The sequence below is a fragment of the Pyrus communis genome, chromosome 12, assembly GCF_041283825.1.
Source record: "Pyrus communis isolate YQ-2024b chromosome 12, ASM4128382v1, whole genome shotgun sequence".
Lineage (NCBI taxonomy): Eukaryota > Viridiplantae > Streptophyta > Magnoliopsida > Rosales > Rosaceae > Pyrus > Pyrus communis.
In genome coordinates, this window is record NC_142576.1 from 18,952,620 (window position 1) to 18,975,710 (window position 23,091).

Genomic DNA, 23,091 nt, shown 5'->3' on the forward strand with positions numbered 1-23,091 from the left:
ACCGAAACGCACCCCACAACTTCAGGATCAAAATCGCAATCAAAGATTGCCATGAAGCCCACCATCGTGGAGCCGATGCTCCAACACGTGAAACGCGACCAAAACGCACCCGTGCTTTGCCGGTGTCAATTTCCCTCCGGCATTGTTGTCACGCCCGCAAATAAGGATTATCACGAGCTAGGGTGTGAGCCATATCTTAGTTATATAAATAAATTCTACAACCAAGATATGGTGAAAAATAAAATAAAATAATTTGTAACGATTGCGCAATACATCATATAACAAGATCTTACATAATAAAGGATTGAGTTTACCACATATAAGTTATTAAATACGCAGCAGAACAACATTAGTGCACAAGTTACTTTACAATGAAAGTACCAACAAAGTAATAATTGGAATGAGTAATTCTTGCAAATACATAAAATATACGAATGAGATGCAAGAATGTACTCACTCCCTTCTTATTCCGCTAATACATACTAATAAGCATGCAAGTTTCAACATAAATCAAACTGATTAGTAATAAGAGTAATATAATTATAATATCAACAATAAAGTAATAATCTTTAACAATAATATAAATGATAAACAATATGTAATCATTTCCTGTTTTTTATTGTTTTCAACTTCATTTCCTCCCTCTTGTTTTCTTTCTTTCTTCGCCAATCCCCCTTTCCTTTTTTCATGTCTCTCTTAAAAATTCTCTCTTTTATGCCTCTTTCTTCTACTCTAACACTTCCGTTATTATTTTTAACACAACTATCCTTTTTCTTTTGAAGTGCTTCTCCTCTCTTTTCTACCAACCGACCCCTCTTCCTCACTCACTCTTTCTCCCTTTCTTCTTCACTCACATGTTGCTTCTCACTCTTTTCTTTTCGTTCTTTTCTTCTCACAGCTCCTTCTTCACCAATCCATCTCTCCGGGTGACATTGATGCATAACCCATTTTGGGTTTCACAAGTTTCGAACTTGGTGCCATAGAGCAGTTCTCTTGCCTATGGCTGCTTGATCGTAGAAGTCTTAGCCACAACACCGTCGTCATTTGTCATAGCTGTGACGGTGACTGGACAAAATCAGCGGTTTTGCTGCTTGGTGATGATGTGGGGAGATGGAGAACTGTGTAGGCTATTTTGATGTGGCATGATGGCGATGAGACTTGTGGTGCGCAGGGAGTTTATGATGATAAGGTCTTCATGGTTTTATTTTGTAGAAGTTTGGGACGAGAGGGTTGAGAGAATTTGGTAATGGTGTGCTTGATACATCACGTGATGACCATATAACTGCTTTCTTCTCCTTTTGATTCATGCATGGTTAATCGGTGCACCGATTTGGAGAGTCTGGATGCATGTAGGGCTGGGCTCAAAAAACTGAAAATCGAAAAGAAAAAAAAAAAAAAACAAATCATTGACCGAATTGAAATAAAAAAAAAATCAAACTAAAATTAATGAAATCAAATTAAACTGAAAGCTATTGGTTCGGTTTCGATTTTAAAGGTTTGAACACTGAGCCAAACTGAACTAAATGAATTATAAATTTATTTATTTATTTACTTACTTGGGTTGGGTATTTATTTTCTAAGTCCAATTCCAAGTATTAGCCTAATTTCAACACGAACCTACATAAGCCCAACTTCAAACCCAAACATGTTAAAAAATATACTCTTGGCCCTCTTCCTTTTCTCTCCCTCTCTCTGCAACTTCTCCTTCTCTCTGCGTACCCAATTGAAAATGGGCTTGTGGTTATAAAATTCATCTCTCCTTTCCTCTTCCTAGTCTGTGGATGAGCAGGTCGCTTTTTATTCTTTTGAGTTTTAAACCTCAATGTGCAGAGACGGTGGTATTGTCTTTTTCTTTGCTTTTGGTGTTGAATTCTTTCTTGCTACTGGTCCTGGTTTGCACTTGGAATTGCAGCTACAAGCCATCTCCCAACACTTCTTACGTACAAGTCGTCTCCAATTTTTAGATTTTATTTACTTTATTATTTTTTTTCTAAAAATCAATTTTCATGTTTTAATTAAAAAACCAACGAGAATGAACTAAACCAAAAAATCGAAGAAAGCCGAACCTAACCAAGCAGAATAATAATTTTTGTTTGGTTTTTTATTTTTTTTTTATTTTTTATTTTTTTATTTTTTATTTTTTATAATAGCTAAAAACTGAACCGAACGTGGCCTGACCAGTAAACACCCAGACCAAGCCCAATGTTCCTTCTTGTCACGATGGGCTGTTGTGCCCCTCGGAGGGAGGGGACAGCCTGTTTTTGGAGACTTTTTCTCGGGTAGATTTTTACCCAGGCCTTGATGAAGTTTATTGTGAGCTTGGTAGCCTCCCTGCTCACATGAACATAATTAATTGGGTTTATATGTGATGGATAAATTGTGGAAATTGTTTTTGGCACCTTAAAATTCTCATTGTACATTCTAAATTTTATATATTTAGAAAAAAAAATATACTTGTGAGAAGTACAAAAATGAAATTTTTTGAATGCCAATAACATTCTCTAAATTGTTTATGTTTTTTAAATTCACACACACACACACAAATATATATTAGCCTCTTTGCACGCGCTCACACGCATGCAAGAGGCCTTTTTTATTATCACGGGCGCTACACGCCCTAATGATCTTTTATATATGTCCAAACCACATGTTTGGCAAGCGTCTTATTTTTGAATTAAGGGATCAACTTTTATTACCCAAAGTATGAAACGATCATGTTGCATTGTGAGAATGTTTGAAAATAGTTGTACCTACATATACAAACACACTAAGACCTGGTCTGGTACTGAGGTGATTCTGAAAAAAGCTGCTATCAAAAAAAGCTGGGAGCTGTTTTTGTGTTTGGTAAACACTCAGCTTCAGCTTTTTTTCACAGTTTTGGATGAAAAAAAGCCAAAAACAAGAAGCTGCAAAACCTAGCTTTGAAAAACCGGCTTTTTTTCACATCTGTTTTACATAAAAGTTTACCAAACACTCTAATACTGCTTTTTTTTTTCAAAAGCACTTTTACAAAAAAGTTTACCAAACACTCTGCTGCTTTATTTCACAGCTGCTTATTCTCACAGCACAGCAGAAGCAGCTTTTTTTCAAAGCACAGCAATACCAAACCAGCCCTAATTGTAGACAATCTCTACCAACATGTATATGCATCTAGACAAATTATTAACACAAAAGAATGGTTAAACATACAACAAACCATGGAAGAGAAACAAAAGAGAATAAAAGTAAGACTATTTTAAGTCACTATGTATGTTGTAAGTCTTTACTTCTTAGTATCCTCTTAGCTCTTGTGAACTCTGTTTCTGCAAAGTACTTTAGTAATCAAACTTTCAGCAATACAACTAAAGTTGAAATTTAAAATGATTAAGTAATAGAATCATTAAACGAAACCTAACACTAATACTCTAAATGTATCGTGATAGCCCCTAAATCAAAGAAAAAACATTTTAAATTGATTAAAATGGCTAGCACACCTTAAAAACAAGTAAAACCTAACACATTTGTTTTATACTGCTCCTTCAAAAGTATAGTGCTTGTCTTCGGTAGCCTCATATAATTCATCATCGGTTTGTTTTATTTTTATGTTTTTGGAAATTTCAACACCTAAATGTAACAAGATTACCAAAGTCTATAACTGTAGAAATTAAGAAAACAGCATAATTAACATTCTACAATCAATTCATAAACTGTAAGTGTCATCAAAAGTCTGGTACAAAGAAAAAAAATTGTAGGGAAAAAAAGTGCAAGTCAGTTCAAATGAAGGGATTTCCTCCCAGCAGGGTTTACAAACAAATGCCATTAAACAATATGAAGTCTACAACTTTAATCTAATATATAATGTATCGTAAGGTATGCAACCAATATGTAATAACTCAAATATTGTAGTTCATGAATTACCTGTGGAGTACACGAATATGTGGTACTATGATAGTCCAATTTTACTTACTCCTCTTTTCCATACACTCTTAACTAACCCACCGCCTACCAACATAAATTTGGCTTTGATTGTCCTCACTGCCAACGTGCCCCAACAAAAATGGGTTGAACAACGCTCCATGGGTTCTTTTGTTAGTGAAATTGCGGTGAAAACACACCAATATACTTTAGTGGAAATAGAGCATACTTTGAAAATTGCACATACTATATCTGATCTTTTCCAAAGTAATGTAAACAAAAAATGGAATCTAAAAATTCAAAGGTCTTAACACCATAGATGCCTTAACATCGAAGATGCATCACTTTAATATCATGCACAATGAGTAACCAAACACCACCAATAGATATAATGAAACCAACAAATGACAGCGTCGTCAAACATATTTGATCACATACCTTCACAATTAGTAATATATATTGCTTTCTGGTAAAGAAAAGAGAAACGCTATGAATATACATGGTGAGTATATTACATCATTTTGCCCCTTCTATTAAAACATGTTTTAGATATTTGTGGATATCAAATTATACCTGTGATCCCTCATGCTAACTGACAAATAGATCCCCCCCCCCCCCCCCCCCCTCCTTGATTTAGCCTCCGCTGGTATAAGCTGCAAAAAGGACAAAACGGAATTGGATTTCAACTCTTAAGGAAGGAAGGTTAGATACCTTTGATTGGGTTGTATTTCTAGTTGAAATGGGATGGTGATAAAACTCCCGAAATGCAATCCAGGCCATTCCCTTTCCGACTGGACTGACTTGGGAAAGGGACAATCTCATCCAGAGCATGTCGTACAACCACTTATTCGTATTAAAACATGCATAAATATATATATATATATATATAGAGAGAGAGAGAGAGAGAGAGAGAGAGAGAGAGAGAGAGAGAGAGAGCATTTTAATACCAATCGTTCGGGAAAACTGACGCAAGAAACGGAAGATTTCATTCGAAGTGGTGCTGTAGTGCAGTTGGTTTGGCGAAGTAGTGGAGAAAAGAATGGTTTCATGTTTTTTAATCAGGAGGAAAAACCGTTCTTTCGCGAAGTGGTAGTATAGTGCAGTTGGAGGTTCATCACGTATCCATCCCTTATTTTTTCCTCTTTTTTTTTGGTTTTTTTTGTTTTGTTTTTTTTGGTTTTTTTTGTTTTTTTTTTGGGTTCGCTTGTTTACTTTTCCAACAATTTACTTTTAAATTTCTAGTTTTTCAAATTTTTATGATCAAATTATCCCGGGAATTTGTTTTCATTATTTTCAACCAGCTTTTGAATTTTTTGGTTGAGGAGCCTTTTAGTCCAATTATTTTTTATGAAGCCTTGAGACACCAAACTTGACTTCTGACTTTCTAATATTAGAGATTAGAGATGTATGAAAGTTTTGTATTGTGAAGTACATGATGAACCAGAGAGGTTCATCCTTAAGCTCGAACATTGAGTTCTATAGCATGCCGTAAATATTTTATCTCCAAAATGCGCACCACTCATGTAATAAGGTCACTTAATCTCCATGATTGATTAAATTTGTTAGACCATCCATGTCAACATCTATTGCTTTGGAGGACCTATAACTGTAACATTGATTCCATGCATACCAGAATGTCAAATTTAAACAAACTTGACTTGACCGTTTTGGAGGTATTTGGTTAGCTTAATTGGGTACAAGCGTGAAGATCCACCTAACTGCCATGAACCTAAGAGCTAGGATCAATGTTGTTACTGTTGACTTGTGTGATATTTCCTTTAATTCTAGGATTCCTATAATATTGGGTTTCCTAGTTTAGGTTGTAAATTGATTGTAATTATTCTTTCCTTATTGTAATAGGATTGTACATGATTATATGTACCTCAGAATGAGAAGAATACAATTGACACATTCAAAGCATTCTCTTCTTGGTATTAGAGTCAAGTTGTAAAAAAGGAAAGAAAGTTTCGAACCCTAACAAGGTTTGTTATTGTGCCGTACCTAGCACCATCGTGGTGCCTCCGACAAACAGTGAGCAACGTGGAGTTGTTGCTGCGTCTCGATCCTCTGCCCCGAATTCCGTTGAGCAACGTGTGTTGTTGTTGCCCCGAGTACCTTTACCGCTGCACATGTTTCCTTTTCTTCATGAAAGATGTCTGCCAAGAACAACCAAATCTTTTCTGCTACCGCTCCGATCGTGATTCAGCTGGATAATTCAAGCTTCAACATTGGGATGTTTTTGGATGAGAAAAACTATGATTTATGGGCTCTTCTTATTCAAATTCATATTGCTAGAAGGAAGAAGATGGGATATCTTCGTGGGGCCATTAAGGCCCCTGCAAAAGATGATCCTAAATATGATGATTGGTTCTCTGAAGATCAAAGAATTAAGAGTTGGCTATTGTTGGCAATGAAGCTGGAGATCATAAAATGTTATATTCGATTGTCAACTTCTAAAGAGATCTAGGATGCTCTTAAGACTGCTTATTTTGATGAGAATGATGAGGCTAGAATTTATTCATTAAATCAGAAAACTTCACGTCCCAAGCAGAATAAACGGCATTAAGCTAGTTACTTTGGAGAATTGACAGAGATTTTCCAAGAATTAGACACTTTGACAAAGTGGCCATGGCATGTGAAAAAGATGTTCTGATAAGGTTGTATTTGTTACTTGGTGGACTTGATGATGGGTATGATCAGGTTCGTGGAGAAATACTGCACAAAGACTCACCATTTAGACTTCAGGCCGCTTATGCGTATGTCCGTCGTGAAGCAAATCGCAAGGAAGCTATGACGAGGGAGGGCCAAAGCTCAGATACGACTACAATAGCAGCCAAGGCCCGTGGCCCCTTCAACCACACCGACCGATGTAGGTTTGAGCATAAAAATGGGCAGCCAAGAACTGGCCAACCCGGTCGTGATCATCCTCAGGGTAAATGTCCCCATTGTGGTATGACAGGACATTCCAAAAACCGGTGCCTTGAGCTGATTGGGTCTCCCAAGAATTAGGATAAGACACGTGACCATCGCTTCAATAAACCTCAAGCTTCGGTTGCTGAAACCATGGATGATTTAGAGGATGTAACAAGTAAAACATCAACTCTGATTGCTACGGGCGATACCTATGGTAAGGCACTTAATGTCTCCACTTCTATTATGAATAATACATGGATAATTAATTCTGGAGCTACTGAGCATATGACTTGTGATTCTAGACAGGTTCCCTCACTAAAAAACTCTACCCAAACCGAGGTTAATGTGGCTAATTGTGATGCTGCCCTAGTCATTGGGGACAGCATGGTTTTTTTTTTTTTTTTTTTTGATAACATGAAACTTGATACTGTTCTTGTGGTTCCCTCCTTGAATTATAATTTATTATTGGTTGCCCAAATAACCCTTGCCTTAGCACTTGTTAGAAATGGTTCATGCTTCTTTTATTGAGGCACGTCTCCCTTTGTATTATTGGGGTGAGGCCCTCACTTCGGCTGCCTATCTTATTAATCGATTTTCCTCTTGTACCCTCGAGTTTCAGACACCATTTCAGACTCTTATGTCTCTGCTCAACTCCGCACCAATCTCAAACCTTTCCCTTTAAGTTCTCGGCTACGTGGCTTTTGTCCACGTGCATCCTTAACAATGGCAAAACAAACTTGAACCTTGAGCTCTTCAATATGTGTTTATGGGGTATACTACTACTCAGAAGGGCTATCAATGCTATCACCCTCCCATTAAGAAAATATTTTTCACTGCCGATGCCATTTTTCATGAAACAGATATGTATTTTGGTTCCTTTGAGTCCTCACTTCAGGGGGAGTTTTAAAGTGATGAAGTTCGTATATTTGACTATGGAACCGAGCAGTAAGCTATAGTGCAGCCACTCACCACTGAACGGCAGACCACTCCTTAGCAGCCTATCGCCAAGCAGCAAGCTATAGTGCAGCAGCTGGTCGCCAAGCAACATGCCACTGTGCAGCAGCCTACCACTGAACTTGTGTCAACTGCACAACAACTAAGTTTTGAACAAGTTATTGCACAACAGCTTCCTACCAAGTCTGAGATAGCAAGAGACATGTCTCATTCGACCTCATTATAGGTGGAACCTACGATTGTAAAAGAAACAGTACAGGTCGACTCGTCTCTTAGTGATTCTCATAACCAATCGTCTTCTACGTCAGATGGACCACCGCCCCATAGTCTTCTAGAAATAATTAATCAAGGTATTCCTAAACCCACTTATGAGGCAGATCCTAAGTCTAACACTAAATATTCAATGAGCGAACCAACCCATAACTCAAGAGTGAGGTACTTATTAAACAACTACATGTCCACCTTTCATCTGTCTGAATCAAGTAAGTCGTTTGTGAATCAATTGTCTACTATATATATATATATATATATATATATATCCTTAATAGTGTGCAGGAAGCCTTAGCCGATCCTAGATGGAAAAAACAATGAATGAGTAACTAAGGTCGCTGAAGAATAATGCTACCTAGGAACTATCAGACTTGCTAGCGAGAAAGAACCTGTGGGTTGTAAATAGGTTTATATAATGAAATACAAAGCAAATAGAACAGTTGATTGGTTTAAAGCAAGACTAGTAGCAAAGGGGTACACTCATAAGTATGTCATAGATTACACAAACACCTTTGTGGCAGTCGCCAAGATCAATATTGTCGGAGTTCTTTTGTCCATGGTAACAAACCTAGATTGGTCACTTCAACAGTTCAACGTCAAAAATGCATTCCTACATGGAGATTTAATTGAAGAAATTTATATGGAGCTTCCACCAGGATGTATCAGAACAAACTTGAACAAGGGTAAGATGTGTAAGCTAAAGAAGTCACTATATGGATTAAAGCAGTCACCAAGGGCATGGTTCGGCAGGTTCACTAAATCAATAAAGGCTTTTGGGTATAGCCAGAGCAATTGGGATCACACCCTGTTCTTGAAGCGAAAGAATAAAAAGGTTACAACACTCATTATATATGTGCATGACATGGTGGTTACTAGGAATGACCCTGTGGAACAATCGGCTCTAAAGAAGTATTTGTCTACGGAGTTCGAAATGAAAGATCTTGGATCTCTGAAATACTTTCTTGGAATTGAGGTATCAAGACGCAAGTTTGGGATATTCTTATCCCAAAGAAAGTATATCATTGATTTGTTGAAGGAAACCGGGATGTCAACTTGTAAATCTGTAGCAACTCTGTTGGCTGAAGGAACGAAGTTGAGCCTCAACAAGAATCAAGCACCGGTAAACAAAGGAAGAAATCAAAGGTTAGATGGGAGATTGATGTATTTGGCATATACAAGACCTTATCTTGCTCATGCCTTGCACGTAGTCAATCAATACATGCATGATCCGAGAGAACAACATATGAGTACGATGATAAGGATATTGTGTTATTTGAAGGGAAGTCCAGGTAAAGGAATTATGTTTAAGAAAAATGAGCATTTCATAATCGAAGGGTATACCGATGTCAACTGAGCGGGTTCGGTAAATGATTGACGCTCAACATCAGGATATTTCACTTTTTTTTTTTTTTTTTTTTTTAGTAAACCATCAGGATATTTCACTTTTGTTGGTGGTAATCTAGTAACATAGAGAAGTAAAAAGTAGAATGTAGTAGCTCGTTCAAGTGCAGAAACGAAATATAAAGGTATATGGGTCTTGGTATTTGTGAACTCTTGTGGCTTAAGTTTCTATTACGAGATTTGAGGGTCAACCATAGTTTGCCGATGAAGTTATTTTGTGACAACAAAGCTGCTAGGGATATCACTTATAATCCGGTACAACATGAAAGGACGAAGCATGTGGAGCTTGATAGGTTCTTCATTAAAGATAAATTGGAGAACAAAATAATTGAATTGCCCCTGATTAGGACCGAGGATCAAGTGGCTGATATACTGACAAAGGCTGGTTCGAGTGACAAGTTGTCAAACTTCTTGGACAAGTTGGGCATGTGCGACATATACGCACCAACTTGAAGAGGAGTGTTAACTTGTTTGATATTTCCCATTAATTCTAGGATTCTTATAATATTGGGTTTCCTAGTTTAGGTTGTAAATTGATTGTAATTGTTCTTTCCTTATTGTTGTAGGATTGTACATGATTATATATACCTCAGAATGAGAAGAATACAATTAACACATTCAAAGCATTCTCTTCTTGCATCCAACGAAGTTGACAAAGCACTCAATATGATCTTTATCAGGAAACATATACATGATGCCTACAAACGGAATACCTTGTGGAAGAGGACTCTTATGCTCCCTGGCAAGGCTTGACCCATTTTTTGCCCACCAAGTGTTTATACAACTATCGCAGGCAAGGCACGATTGACTTATTCTTCGATTTCGGGACTTTAAGTTTGTAGACGAGTACAATTCTGAAGTCCGTCGAATCCAATTTCGTACTCAAATTTGTAATGAGGTGTTAACTGATAGGGATTTTTTTTTTTTTATGACCTTCTCCACTTGCAACGGCAACATCAAGCATAGAACTTTCATAAATATTTGGATTTGATATTTGTCTATTAGTAGCTGAAAAAAGAATAACCAACTCTTGATGAAAAACTATCAGTTCAAATGCTATTCCATGTACATTGAGGCCCAAAAGTTTAATGAGAGGTAAAATGAGTAATTTCAAGCAATAGTGAGAGAAAAATAGATCCAAAATGAAATCATGCACAACTTGAGCTTTGGATGGGTTGGTCGGGTTGCATTTCAACTCGTTTGTCAAGCCAATATGTTCAGGTTGACACTATACATTTTCATCCAAGAAATTGGGAAAATCAACCTACCTAAACCATTATAAGGGGGTTGGGTTGGGTGGTTTCACGGGTTGTGTTTATTTACTTAATTTGTTATTCCTAAAGCGAGTATAAGTGACAAATAATCTAAAGGCTAAATATCCAAAATGGTCTCTGAGATTTTCATAATCAAATAGAAATGGTCCATGAGATTTAAAATCAATAGAAATGGTCGCTGAGATTGTCCACCATCCATGATTTTAGTCATTTCGTTAAAAACTCTTTGGGCAATTTTCAAAGTTTCGTAACCAATCGATTCTTAATCAAATTCGACCCATAATATATCAAAATGAATATAAGAAAGTGTAGAATAAGATTATACCTATTTGGAAGCCCAATATTTGTTAGAAATGGCCGAAAAATAACCTGAAACACGATTGATTCACGGGAAAAATAGAAATACATCTAGGATCCCATCCTGAAAAACCACTGGTTCACGGGAAAATAATCATTTCATGTACCGCGCAATTATCGAGGTTAACGAGTGTCGTTTGGAACTTGGGATACAACTCAACTTGGTTGTACAAATGTGCCAATACTACTGCCTCGTTGGAGCTTCAACTCTACTCGCTCCATTTTTACACATGTTGTAAAATGTTGATGGGTTTGTTAAAAAATAACGCTCATGGTATTTTGCATAAATTCACCGCTTTAATTTAAATATTTGAAGGAAAACTTTTTTTTTATTTTTTGACGTATGAATGTCAAGTATGAAATGCTACATTATTCATGTGATCTAATATCGTAATAGATATAGTGTTGATTTTTTACACGTGTTTTTGGTTTGCAACTCTCTTTGCACTTCATGGTGAGATTTTACAACTCAGCTTGGAAAAACACTCGTGCTAGTGCCACCATGTCTACGGTCAGAGCGGTTGACTATTACCCTCATTTTCTTCATTCTCATTGTATTTTAGTTGTTGATGATTATGTACCTATTTATATTTGAGTATTAATAATATCAGTCTTGTTCCAAAAGAAAAAAAATTGTGTAATCCATTAACATGTCTAGTGTTGCTGGAAGCGTTTCCATCAATCAAGAAATACATCCAGCTGAAGACTTGCTGATTTCGATGGATATGCAAATTTGTGTAAATATCAATGGATATATCCAATATCGATGTCAATTGCTTTCAATGGAAATTTAAAACAAAACTTTAAGGACCATCAAACATTGGCTTGAAAGAAATATAAAAGTTTCTCCAGTATTTAACATATGTGTCAAAAATATCAACAATATTTGTCGATTTTAGCTTGAACTTAAGAGTTTCTCCGATATGAGGTGAAGTTTAGACTTCACATCATTTCCATATCTTCCTGTAATTTTTAGGATATTTTCATGAAAATATTGACAGTATTGAAGAAATTTTAAACATTGGTTATTACTAAAATTGAAAAAAAGAAGCGCGTGGATGGTTCTTGCAGGCGAGCGAGTAAGGATAACCCTGAGCTGCCCCGCCACAGCTCCCAAAAAACAAAAACAGAATCGGGAGGAAGCAATCGAAAGCATATAACAGCAAGTCCGTGTAATTTGTAAGGTCTCAAACAAATGGCCGCGGGTGTAAAGATAGGAACCGGCTTCCCACCCGTTCCGACTCACCGAGTCACAACCACCATGTCCTCCCTCCTCCCTTCGCCTCCTCACCACACCCTCTTCTTCCTCCGCGCCTCCCTCCCCTCCCGCCGCCCGCCACCCTCCCTCGGTCTCCGCTCCCGCTCCCGCCCCCTCCGAGCTTCCTCGGAGTCCCCCACTGCCTCCCCAGGTCCCCTCAACTCTCTCTCTCTCTCTCTCTCTCTAGAAGTTCAGTTTGCTGTGTTTGTTTGTGGTTGATTTTTCAATTTGTTAGTTGTAGTTGTGTACAAATTGATGGTTGAGTAAAGATGGAAGTTTATTGGTTTCGTGCACAGAAAATGCAATCGAGAATGTAGTGATAATTGGGTCAGGTCCGGCTGGATTCACGGCGGCAATATACGCAGCTCGAGCGAATTTGAAGCCGCTGGTGTTCGAGGGGTACCAATCCGGTCCGGGAGGACAGTTGATGACCACTACTGAAGTTGAGAACTTCCCGGGATTCCCAGAAGGGATTACTGGTCCGGATTTAATGGAGAGGTAAATCGAGCTAGTGTGAAGTATGACTGCGTTTGACTTGATTTGAATTCCCAATTGTCCAATTGTCTGTGTGGGACTAATTAAGGAAGCTGCAATGTCAACTGGAATGGGGATGAAGAAGCTCAGCATTGTTTGTTTTTGTGTTGTGTAGGATGCGGAAACAAGCGGAGCGGTGGGGAGCAGAGTTGTACCAAGAAGATGTTGAGTCTATTGATGTCAAAACTAGACCTTTTACTGTCGAGAGCAGTGAACGTAAGGTGATATATTGTTTTGCACAAGTTCTGTTCTTAGGCATTTGTAACTTTCAAATGCTTGTACAATACTACACTTTTCACTGATTTTAATTGGCTTCTTTTGAACTTCTTGAGATGGTCTTTCTGCGGTGTCAAAAGTGATACTAATTGCTAGATGAATGTGATTTTTCCTAAAAGAACCTAGATTTAAATTGAATTCGTTTCATTTCACTTACAATTCAAGCTATGAATGTCATTCATTTTATAGAAGGGACAATGGGCCTAAAATAATGTATGCATGCCTAAAGAAGTATGCTCTGATTCTTCTGAAAAAAAGTAAAGTGTATAAAATTTTTGATAGCATGTTATATATAACATGCATTTAAGGACAGCTTCAAATATGTACAGCTGTGATGGGTATTGGCTGAACAATGCACAGGTTTATTGATCAACGGCTGATAGATCAGCTTCCATATTTTCATTCAGTCCGCTAGATTGGTTGATAGATAGATAGGATTTATAAGTTCCGAAGTTTTATCAGTATTATTGGATACAGCTTTTCATGACTTTATTGATTTCATAACTTTAGCGCTTAGATTCTTTTTTTCTGTCTCTAATTTACAATGTGTCTCTTTCCACTGTGGTAACCTGCACATTTTGATTGTGTGCTGAATGATAATCATTTGTTCTACATATTATCTGGTTCTTAATTTTGCATTTTCATTTCAGGTTAAGTGCAACAGTCTAATTTTTGCCACAGGAGCTACTGCAAAACGGCTCAGGATTCCCCGTGAAGATGAATTTTGGAGTAGGGGAATTAGTGCTTGTGCAATTTGTGATGGAGCATCACCATTGTTTAAGGGCCAAGTTCTTGCTGTGGTTGGAGGCGGTGATACAGCTACAGAGGAAGCTTTATACCTCACAAAATATGCTCGTCATATTCATCTACTTGTGCGTAGAGATCAACTAAGGGCTTCTAGAGCAATGCAAGACAGGTTAGTGTTAATTAAACTTTTCTTAACATTGATATTCTGATATTATGGGAAATCATCTAAATTCCACTGTATGGTTGGTCACTGCGAATTACTTAGACATGTGTGCACACCACTAATATATTAAAGTGAGTTGTTTGTTTGTTGTGCTTACTTTCTCATCTAATTACATTTCTTTTCCTCTGTGTCTTGTGTCTGATGGTTGAATATGTATCGTAGTAACCATTTTAATAAAATTCTAGTTATTTCATCCAGGAACATTATATTTGTTCATTTAAATTTAAGCATGGCGGAATTTTTCTTAAATTACATACTCATCAAAATTTTGATTGTCCCTCTACTTCCATATGCACATTGGTACTTTTCACAAGAAAAAGAAATGTGTTGAATAATTAGTGAGTGTAATGTAGTTTACCATCTCAAGTGCTATCTGTCTGATGATAAAATGCCTGTGATAGGTCTAATCAGTTGAGGTAGTTTCTAATAGTTTTGGAAAAGGGTCTGAAGATCTGTTTATGAAAGTTGTTTTTCATTTATTCTTGTTATAAGCTTCTTTCTTCTGTTTCCGTCAAGCTTGTTTACATCTATTTTCTTTTTGATTTAGGAAATAATTCATGTTAGAACAGAGCTGCTTTTTTGTTCAGGAGTAGAAAAGAAATGCTTTATACCTTAAGATAATTTTCAATAATTCATGTCGAAAATTTTCCATTGTAGCTGTGTATTATCTACACAAGGCCAATATTTTATAGCTCAGCCGCAATGGGATGTGCAGTTATTAGCAGTAGCATGGTCATTGTTCTTTTAAGCCATTCCTCAATTGCTTAGCCATGGACAAAAGTTCATCTCAGGATACTTATTTTTGTTTTATAGATTCTGATTGGCTGGCTTGATGGTGATGGAATTAACACTAATGTATGTGTGAGTTTTCAACTCCCTAAATGTTTGTTTAACAGGTTGCTTATCGCGAATGTTTCAGAGTGTACAACAATCCAAATATCACCTTGCACTTCAACACAGAGGCTGTGGACATCATTAGCAATACAAAGGGGCAGATGTCTGGAATTTTAATTCGAAAACTTGATAGTGGGGAGGAATCCGTGATTGAAGCAAAGGGGTTATTTTATGGTATCGGTCATTCACCAAATAGCCAGTTGTTGGAAGGCCAAGTTGAACTTGACAGTTCTGGCTACGTCTTAGTAGAGGAGGGCACTGCAAAAACTTCAGTTGAAGGTGTATTCGCTGCTGGAGATGTACAGGTAATCTGACCAAAACTTAACCTTTTTATAGTGATACACTTTATAAAATCGCTCTGGCTCTGGACCTTTCAGGACCTATGTTTTCTGTATGCCTCACTTTAGGCTGTGGCCTCATTGTACATACAGATATTGTACTTTAAGGTCAATGATGACAAACTGAAATCAGTATATATAACTTGGTTGTTGAATGTACTGAAGGATTTAGTAGAACTTGTAGGATCAATCGGGAAATATGCTATAACTTGACTGAAACTGGTGCATGCTACAATGTGCTTTAACTTTTAGTGTGTATGCTATAATTCTGATACTATGAAATTCATGAAGAAACATAGTGATTGAGTTTCACCAGAAATTCCATATGTTGGCTATTATATTCATTTTAGAACTATGACAAGCATCATGAAAGGTGATGCCTACCTATTATGTGTTCTTTAACAACAAAAAAGTTATGAATTATTAAGCGCATCAGATAGGCGTGTTTGAAAGGGTGTTTTTTCTCCATTGGGTTCATTTTTGCTGCATTACATCCACTGTACATGGTTGGCATGAAGCAATTATATAGCTATTCAAATTGAAACCCATGGTCTGCAGTCCAAGAAAAGAAAAAAAAAGAAGAAAGATCAAACCTATTTTTATCACCCAAATTTGTTATATATTTGCAAAACTCATCGATTATACTATTTGTAATCCCTTGTCCTGTACCTCAATAGGACCATGAATGGAGGCAAGCCATAACTGCAGCAGGGTCCGGATGCATTGCCGCTTTATCAGTTGAGAGATATCTTGTGGGCAAGGATCTCATCATTGAGTTTCACCAGGTAGATAACTTGTATTGAAGTTTAACTTTATCTTTTCTATGTTTTATCTGCTGGATGATGTTACTGTGTTCAGAGGTATGGATATGACACTCATACTATTAGACCTGTACTTGCTAAATGTCATCTGGTTGTAATATAAATTTCTGATTAAACATCATCATTTTCATTTAAATTATTGTATGATTAAAAAGTCCACTGCACAATTCCATGTCTACTTCCACCATTGTTTTTAGCAATTATACATATATTACTGAAATTAATTGTGACATTGTCGCCCAAAATAAAGATTGACTAAAACTGTGTTGCTTTTATTTTTTCCTGCTGAGGAATTAATCCAATAACTCTTTGTTTTCTTGGGAAATTCAATTGTAATAGTCTTTGATATCACTGTTCATGAAAACCATCCTTCTCATCTATTTACATTTGACAGCCCGTTACTGAAGAGGCTAAGAAGGAACCCTCAAGCAGGGATGTTCAAGAAGGGTTTGACATTACTCTTACAAAGCACCGTGGCCAGGCATGTGATCTTTTGCCTATTTGCTAGCATGATCTGATGAGTTCACATATTATCTAATGGAAGAGTTTTATTTATTTATTTATTGATTGTAGAACTTTTAGTAGTTATATTCCGAGTTCAAGTTATAATAACTTTTCTTGTCTTTGCATTTCAGTATGCCCTACGAAAATTGTATCATGAAAGTCCAAGGCTTATATGTGTATTATATACAGCACCAACATGTGGCCCATGTAGGACTTTGAAGCCAATTCTTAGTACGGTAAGTTCTGTGGTTCAGTTCTTGGTGGTGCACTTTTACTTGGGAAAGAGAAGTTTGTCTGCCCTTTAACATTTTCAGTGACAGCTGTCTGTCATTGATTCACCAAATATCTCACTAATTGAGGATGTGCTTTACTTTGTCTAATGTCAGGTGATAGATGAATTCGACCATAATGTACATTTTGTTGAAATTGATATTGAGGAAGATCCGGAAGTAGCAGAAGCAGCTGGAATTATGGGTACACCATGTGTTCAGTTCTTCAAAAATAAGGAAATGATCAGGTTGGTCAAAAATTTTGTTCATGCATGCATATTGTTGTATGGTCTACTTGTTTAGGCCATGGAGTTCTTGCTACCTACCATTGCTTTAATTTTCTTATAGTTTGCATAAACTGATTTCTTATTTCCTTAAGTGATTTTTCGGTTGTATGAGGTATGAAGTGTTTTATATGCCTATCTTCTTTTATTTCGCTTTAGTCCCGAGATTTGGAAGATTTGAAAATGAGAATTTCTGTTTAGTGGAAAGGCATGACTGTTACCTGTGCTAGGTGACAGCTTATGTTCAGGCCCTTCTCAATATTCATGTTGCCACATATAACTTGCATCTACATGGTTTCTGGATGTTCGTGACCCTAATTGTTTGATGCTTGTTTGTAGGACTGTATCGGGGGTCAAAATGAAAAGCGAGTATAGACAATTTATTCAAGCAAATAAATGAGAAGGTTCAAGATTCTAGTTTGCCTGATGTCCTCATTTTGTGGTGCAATTTTGTTCTTCCCAAACAGGCTAGTTGAGTAAGGCCTTCATTTTACACAGTATTGTAGCTTGTATTGATCAACTACATTGTAGATTACCATACATGCAGAGTTGCCAATGCATCGTTACGGAATTTGATTTTCCGATCTTGTATTTCCTTCCATTGTAATCTTAGTAGGGTTTAGCATCTTTTACATTACGAAGTATGAACTCACAAGTCCCATCTTTCAATTTCTCAATGCGAAATTGCTCTTTTGGCTAATATTTATTTTCTTATAGTTCACAATGAGAAATTAATAAACCTTCATTTTAATTTGTTCACCCTTATTCTTATACAAAGTGAGTTAACAAAAAGCGAAGAAAAAAAAAGCGAAGTGATTCTCACTGTTGTCTCCTCATACTCTCCTCACCTTTCTTTATTGTTTGGAATCTCGAGCTGGATAAATCGAAGAAGAATCAAGAGAATGAGTGAACGAGAAAACGGAAATGTGAAAATCGCTAGCCAAAAGAAAAAATGTCAATCACACTATGGAAGTGGTGATCCAAGACCCTCTTGAGAAGATAATGGATGAAGAGTTGTGTGTCTCTTGGAATAGGAGACAAATTGCTCCTTCTTCAATGAGCCTCTCTTGGGATGGTGTTGGAAGGTTGCTTTTGCAAAGAGTTTATGTATAGACAATGAGGCTCTCTCCTTGTACTTGAGCACCAAGTAAAAGATGACTTTGACACAAAGTAACAAGCATGCCAAAGCAGCCAAATCCCACCATTTGGAAACCTCAGGGTTTATCCCATACAAGTGAAGGAGTACATCCTCACCCTTCAGCTTTGGATCTCCAACCACTAGAGGGTCAAATTCCAGCCCAATCATGTCATTCTTGTACTGACCCTGTAGTTGAGTTGCGTTTGGAAAGGATTTAGATTTTGCTAAGGTTAGTCACTCATGCACACGTGAGCAATTTCTGATTGTTAATTGCACGCATGAACAATCAGGAACCATTCATGTGCACTACTGACCATAGCATCTCGGAAATATTTACTACTTCGTACCTGTATTGACCATGCTGCATAGCTGAGGTATGACATGGGATATCGCCAAAAAAAATTTGGTAGGTCAACCATCCTCCGGAAAAGAAGAGATGGCATCATCATGAATACCTAAGTGTACAAAAAATATGAGAAAATAATTGATATCTCTAGCATTACTTGACGGAAAAATTAATTTCTCTAGCATTATCCAAAACTTGTTATGATTTTGACTGGGAGACATGAATCGAGGTATGGCTTACCATTATGCCGGCTGCAGCTCCTATGGCCATCAAGAGGTTGGGAACCACTGCTGCCGCAATTAAAGCGGTTCCTTCTGTGACAGCAATGCAGCAGAAGAGATTGATGCAAAAATACAAGTAATGAGAGATTCCCGTGTGAAATTTGACCATGTGGTATAGTATTGTTCCAGAAGAGAACACCATGCCAACCACGAAAGGGAGTGAGGAGAGGAAATTGGAGAGCACAAACAAAGCTTCGCCATAATGCCCGCCAAGTCTTTCCCGCCTAAATACCTGCATGGGATTTTAAAAAGACGGGATTAAATTTTATTGGGTAATGTTCTCTAACCAGACTTATGTTGTCACAGAATAGAACTGATCGCGTTATTACTGTTTCCGATTCACAGTCTAACAACATAAGATATATCGTCCAGTAAGAGAACATTTCACAATTAACATTACTAGTTTCGATAAGAATTCATCGGTCTCTACCTAAGGGGGCGTTTGTTGCGCCGGACTATCTCGGACTGGATTAGCTTCAAGGACTAAGCTGGACTGGCTTAGACTAGACTAAACTGGACTAACTTAGTGAAGCGTTTGGTGCAGTATTGGACTAAGAAGCTGGATAATAACAAATTCTAATATTATATTATTTAATATATAAATTATTAATATTTTATTATGATCTTATCTTTTTCTCCATCTTTTCCTACCATTTCCGTCCCACTCTTTTCCTCTTCTCTCATCGTCCCACCCTCTCCCTTTTTTTTCCTCTTAGACCTCTCAATTCATGTCTCTTTCTCATTCCTGGTCAAACTCCTTATTGATTCAAGTCTCTATTTCTCTGTCCTCCCTCCCTCTCTAGCTATGCGTTGTTCGAACGGAACCTCACGGCTTCAATTTTCCCGACGAGTTGCAGGTTTCTCGATGTGTTTTCCAGCCAACCCTCATTAAATTGGATGAAGTTAGCACCGCCAAAAAACTCATCACCATCCCTGGACCGAGATCTTAGCTTTGAATGCTCGAATCTGTCATGGATTTGAAGAAGCCCAAACAGGCCGAGACTTCCAGGCCATTTTCCGGCCACATTCGACCACATTTTAGCCTCGATTCAAGTAAAATCGTAATCTTGTCACTCCCAGCTTCAATTTGGTATATTTTATATGAAAGTTGGTTGTGAAATGGATCTAAAAGAGAGTTGGAAAGTTAATGATTGATCTAGGTGACCAGAGATGACGAGGAGTCTGTCGGGAGTGGTCGTTGAGCATGACGAGGACGAGAAAGAGATGATAGTCTTAGCTAGTCCCATGGTTATTGGGGGGTCTCGCTAAGACCTCTTAGTGAAGGGTTTTGTCCATGCTAGTTCCCTTTAGTCTCATTAATGTTAGTCCCAGCATGGAACAAACACAGTATTGGACTAATAGCTAGTCCAGTCCAGTCCAGTCCAACTTAGTAAGGGCAAACAAACGCCCCCTTAGTTCTTCAATAACGAAGGGTATGCCTCCAATAGACAAGCAGATCATTAAACCATAAATGAAACCATCACACTTTCCTCTTGCAATAATTGCTTGATTGTTCGTTCCAATGTGGAAAAAGAAGGAGCCAGCACTCACTGCAATTAGTATGTAGAACACACTCCTTAACCAATAGTACCCAATATCTCTAGACATGTTTATTGAAGATCGACTGATCAATGTGCATAGCTGCTTCCACCAGATGGCACTACTTCCCTTGTTTGATTTTTCTGCCGGTTTTTCCTGCGATGTTAAGAGTGGTTATACATGGTCAGGAACTAGTATATATGAGTAATAATATAAAAGACGAAATGCACGTTCCTACAGTCTTTCAGTAATTAACTTCCATATATTCTGCTTAACAGGTATGCCGTTCTTCTATTTAGTTTGAATTAAGTACAGCATACAGTGGGCAAGATTTCTCGGATCCTTTTTCTTGCATCTGTTGATAATGCGGACGACTTGTACGCATTGATTAGCTTTCCTTTGATCTCATCTGTTGTCAGGTTGTTTTGGGAAATTAAAGAATCTGTAGATGCCTGTCAAGAAAATAACCAAAACATTTCAACTCACGAAAAATTAAACCTTTTTATAGAAAAAGAAAGAAAAGGGTGCACATACATAATTAATCCCTTGAGATAGCATAAGAGCTGCTAGAACTTTGTCAAAGTCTGAACTGATGCATCGAAGGAAGTGGTCTGGAGGATTTTTTCGTGTTGGGCAAGGAAATCCGGCATCAGCGAAGAACTGAAGTATAAGAGTGTAAAACCATTAGCAAGCAATCATTCTAAGGCCGAGAATGTATTAGTGTTCATGTCGATCAATATCTTACAAAGGAAATGCAGGGTTCAGAATACGGCCATATATTTTGCTTCTCCAATGTAATCAATAAATTTACCTTTACAGCCATCTTTGCTTCTCCAAAATAAACAGTTTCACCTCCTGCTAAGAGGAGCAGGTCGTCGAAGAGATTGGTGAATGGAGCAAATGACTATTCTTCCATCACGAGCAATGTTTCTCAGTGCCCATATCACAAAGAAAGAGGAAGCACTGTCGAGGCCGCTGGTGGGTTCATCAAGCAGCAACACATGAGGTTTTGTAAGTACTGTTGGATAGTGGCCAAATTAGGCTAGGAAACAAAACAATAGTGATGAGGGAACATCATGATGAGGATTATGTTTCCTTGTTTTGTGGCTTGTTTTGTGGCTTAAATTGCTCCATGTTTTGTGGCTTTTTCAAAGCCATAATTATTTGGCATAAGAAGGGGCACGGGTGAAGAGAGAGTTGTAGAGGGATGAAGAGATGTAAAGCATCCAAAGAGATGGTGAGAGCATTTGGCTCTACCATGGGTAAGGGTGAGAGAAATCAAGAGAGCTAGAGTGAAAGATCTCTTGTGAAAGAACTTTTGGGGTAGAGTGAGGCTCTTGGGAAAATTCTGTGAGTGGGTGTACAAGGGATATGGGATTGGGTTATGTCGATTTAACTCATGTGTAACTTGTACTGTTTTTCTCATAGTGAAGAGCAATATCTCTCCGAGGACGTAGGCAGGTTTTTGCCGAACCTCGTAAATTTCTCGGTGTCTTTATTTCTTGTATTTTATTTTGTTCAACTGTGTGTGATTTTGGTGAGGTTGTAATCTGAATCTCGGTTCCGCACTAACGAACGGTCAAGGCACAACAATTGGTATCAGAGCCAGGTTGGGGGCTTTGGTTCGTGGGAGGTCCAGATTTGTTGTTCACCATGGAATTTTCAGTTGAGCAGTTTAAAGGGAGAGGCGGTTTTGCTCTTGGTAAAGGAGAGTAATGGAAGCCTGAAGAAATGGAAGCCGTGTTTAGGGATGCTTGGATCAACTGCGAAAGTTGATGTTGAGGAAGAAGACAAAGGCCTCTTTCTTCTTACCTCACTTTCAGATTTGTACGAGAACCTTGAGAAACTTTACTGCAAGGAAAGAAACAGTATGTTTGGAGCAGGTGCAAGCTTCTTTGGTGTGGAATGATACACACAAGAGACCATGGATGATGGTGGGCACAAGACTGCTTAAGCTATTCAAGGTTGAAATCGTGGAAGAAAATTGGAAAGAGGATCTGAGAGAGACAGCAGGTTCGGATCCGGTTCCGGAGGCAAGGGTCCACAGTGCTACGGGTGCAAGGCCGGGTTAGCAAGTTTGTGGTGGAAGACTTTGAGTATGCCCTCTAGGTACTCGAAGCAACACTTCTCCTGGTGATGTTTAGTCTCAAGTGTTGCAGGGGTTTTGCAGCAGGTGGAGCTATGGGATTCACAGGTGATGAGAAGGTCCTGAGGTAGGAGGAAGTGTGGGAATTTTGTCTGGCTCGATGGGTTGTTGTTGGAAATAGGCGCGCTGACGAGTTTCCAGGTTGCAGACAATGAAGAGGAGGAAAACCTGCTGGAGGAGACGAGGATGTGTTGAGATCCTGTCTGAAGCTAAATGGTGATTTTTAACTTGCAGCAGCTGCACATGCATTGGCAGTAACTGAATCGGAACAGGACCAACGAGGTGGATTCAGAGTGTGCATGCTGGTACGTAAGGCCAATGGACTTTGGTACAATTTGGCCAAGGTGGAGATTGTTGGATAGTGGCCAAATTAGGCTAGGAAACAAAACAATAGTGATGAGGGAACATCATGATGAGGATTATGTTTCCT

The 23,091-nt window shown here is 37.9% G+C and overlaps 2 protein-coding genes across 2 annotated transcripts; one reads left to right on the forward strand and one right to left on the reverse strand.

Moving 5' to 3' along the window:
- Nucleotides 1–12,186: 12,186 nt before the first annotated feature.
- On the forward strand, nucleotides 12,187–17,911 carry NTRC (NADPH-dependent thioredoxin reductase C). The gene is made up of 10 exons (XM_068486009.2): nucleotides 12,187–12,472; nucleotides 12,618–12,819; nucleotides 12,971–13,076; nucleotides 13,782–14,047; nucleotides 15,021–15,300; nucleotides 16,011–16,118; nucleotides 16,549–16,635; nucleotides 16,790–16,894; nucleotides 17,045–17,175; nucleotides 17,551–17,911. The coding sequence occupies exons 1-10, from the start codon at nucleotides 12,259–12,261 to the stop codon at nucleotides 17,609–17,611; spliced, it is 1,560 nt and encodes a 519-aa protein (XP_068342110.1). The 5' UTR covers nucleotides 12,187–12,258; the 3' UTR covers nucleotides 17,612–17,911.
- Nucleotides 17,912–18,076: 165 nt separating this feature from the next.
- Nucleotides 18,077–21,391, reverse strand: LOC137744484 (ABC transporter G family member 12-like). Its single transcript, XM_088681523.1, has 7 exons — nucleotides 21,327–21,391; nucleotides 21,050–21,175; nucleotides 20,847–20,967; nucleotides 20,392–20,685; nucleotides 18,936–19,213; nucleotides 18,697–18,804; nucleotides 18,077–18,535 (listed from the first exon to the last, which is right to left on the reverse strand). The coding sequence occupies exons 1-7, from the start codon at nucleotides 21,336–21,338 to the stop codon at nucleotides 18,176–18,178; spliced, it is 1,299 nt and encodes a 432-aa protein (XP_088537649.1). The 5' UTR covers nucleotides 21,339–21,391; the 3' UTR covers nucleotides 18,077–18,175.
- Between the last annotated feature and the right edge of the window lie 1,700 nt (nucleotides 21,392–23,091).

What these genes read in the sequence shown, in the direction of transcription:
- LOC137744484 (XM_088681523.1), bottom strand. An exon ending in AAGAAAAAGGATCCGAGAAA is followed by an intron (nt 20,686 to 20,846) that starts TCTTGCCCACTG and finishes ATGTATAACCAC; the next exon opens with TCTTAACATCGCAGGAAAAA. An exon ending in ACCCTTCGTTATTGAAGAAC is followed by an intron (nt 19,214 to 20,391) that starts TAAGGGGGCGTT and finishes TTTAAAATCCCA; the next exon opens with TGCAGGTATTTAGGCGGGAA.
- NTRC (XM_068486009.2), top strand. Translation starts at nt 12,259, where the DNA reads ATGGCCGCGGGTGTAAAGATAGGAACCGGCTTCCCACCCGTTCCGACT. An exon ending in GTCCCCCACTGCCTCCCCAG is followed by an intron (nt 12,473 to 12,617) that starts GTCCCCTCAACT and finishes TTTCGTGCACAG; the next exon opens with AAAATGCAATCGAGAATGTA. An exon ending in TCGCTGCTGGAGATGTACAG is followed by an intron (nt 15,301 to 16,010) that starts GTAATCTGACCA and finishes GTACCTCAATAG; the next exon opens with GACCATGAATGGAGGCAAGC.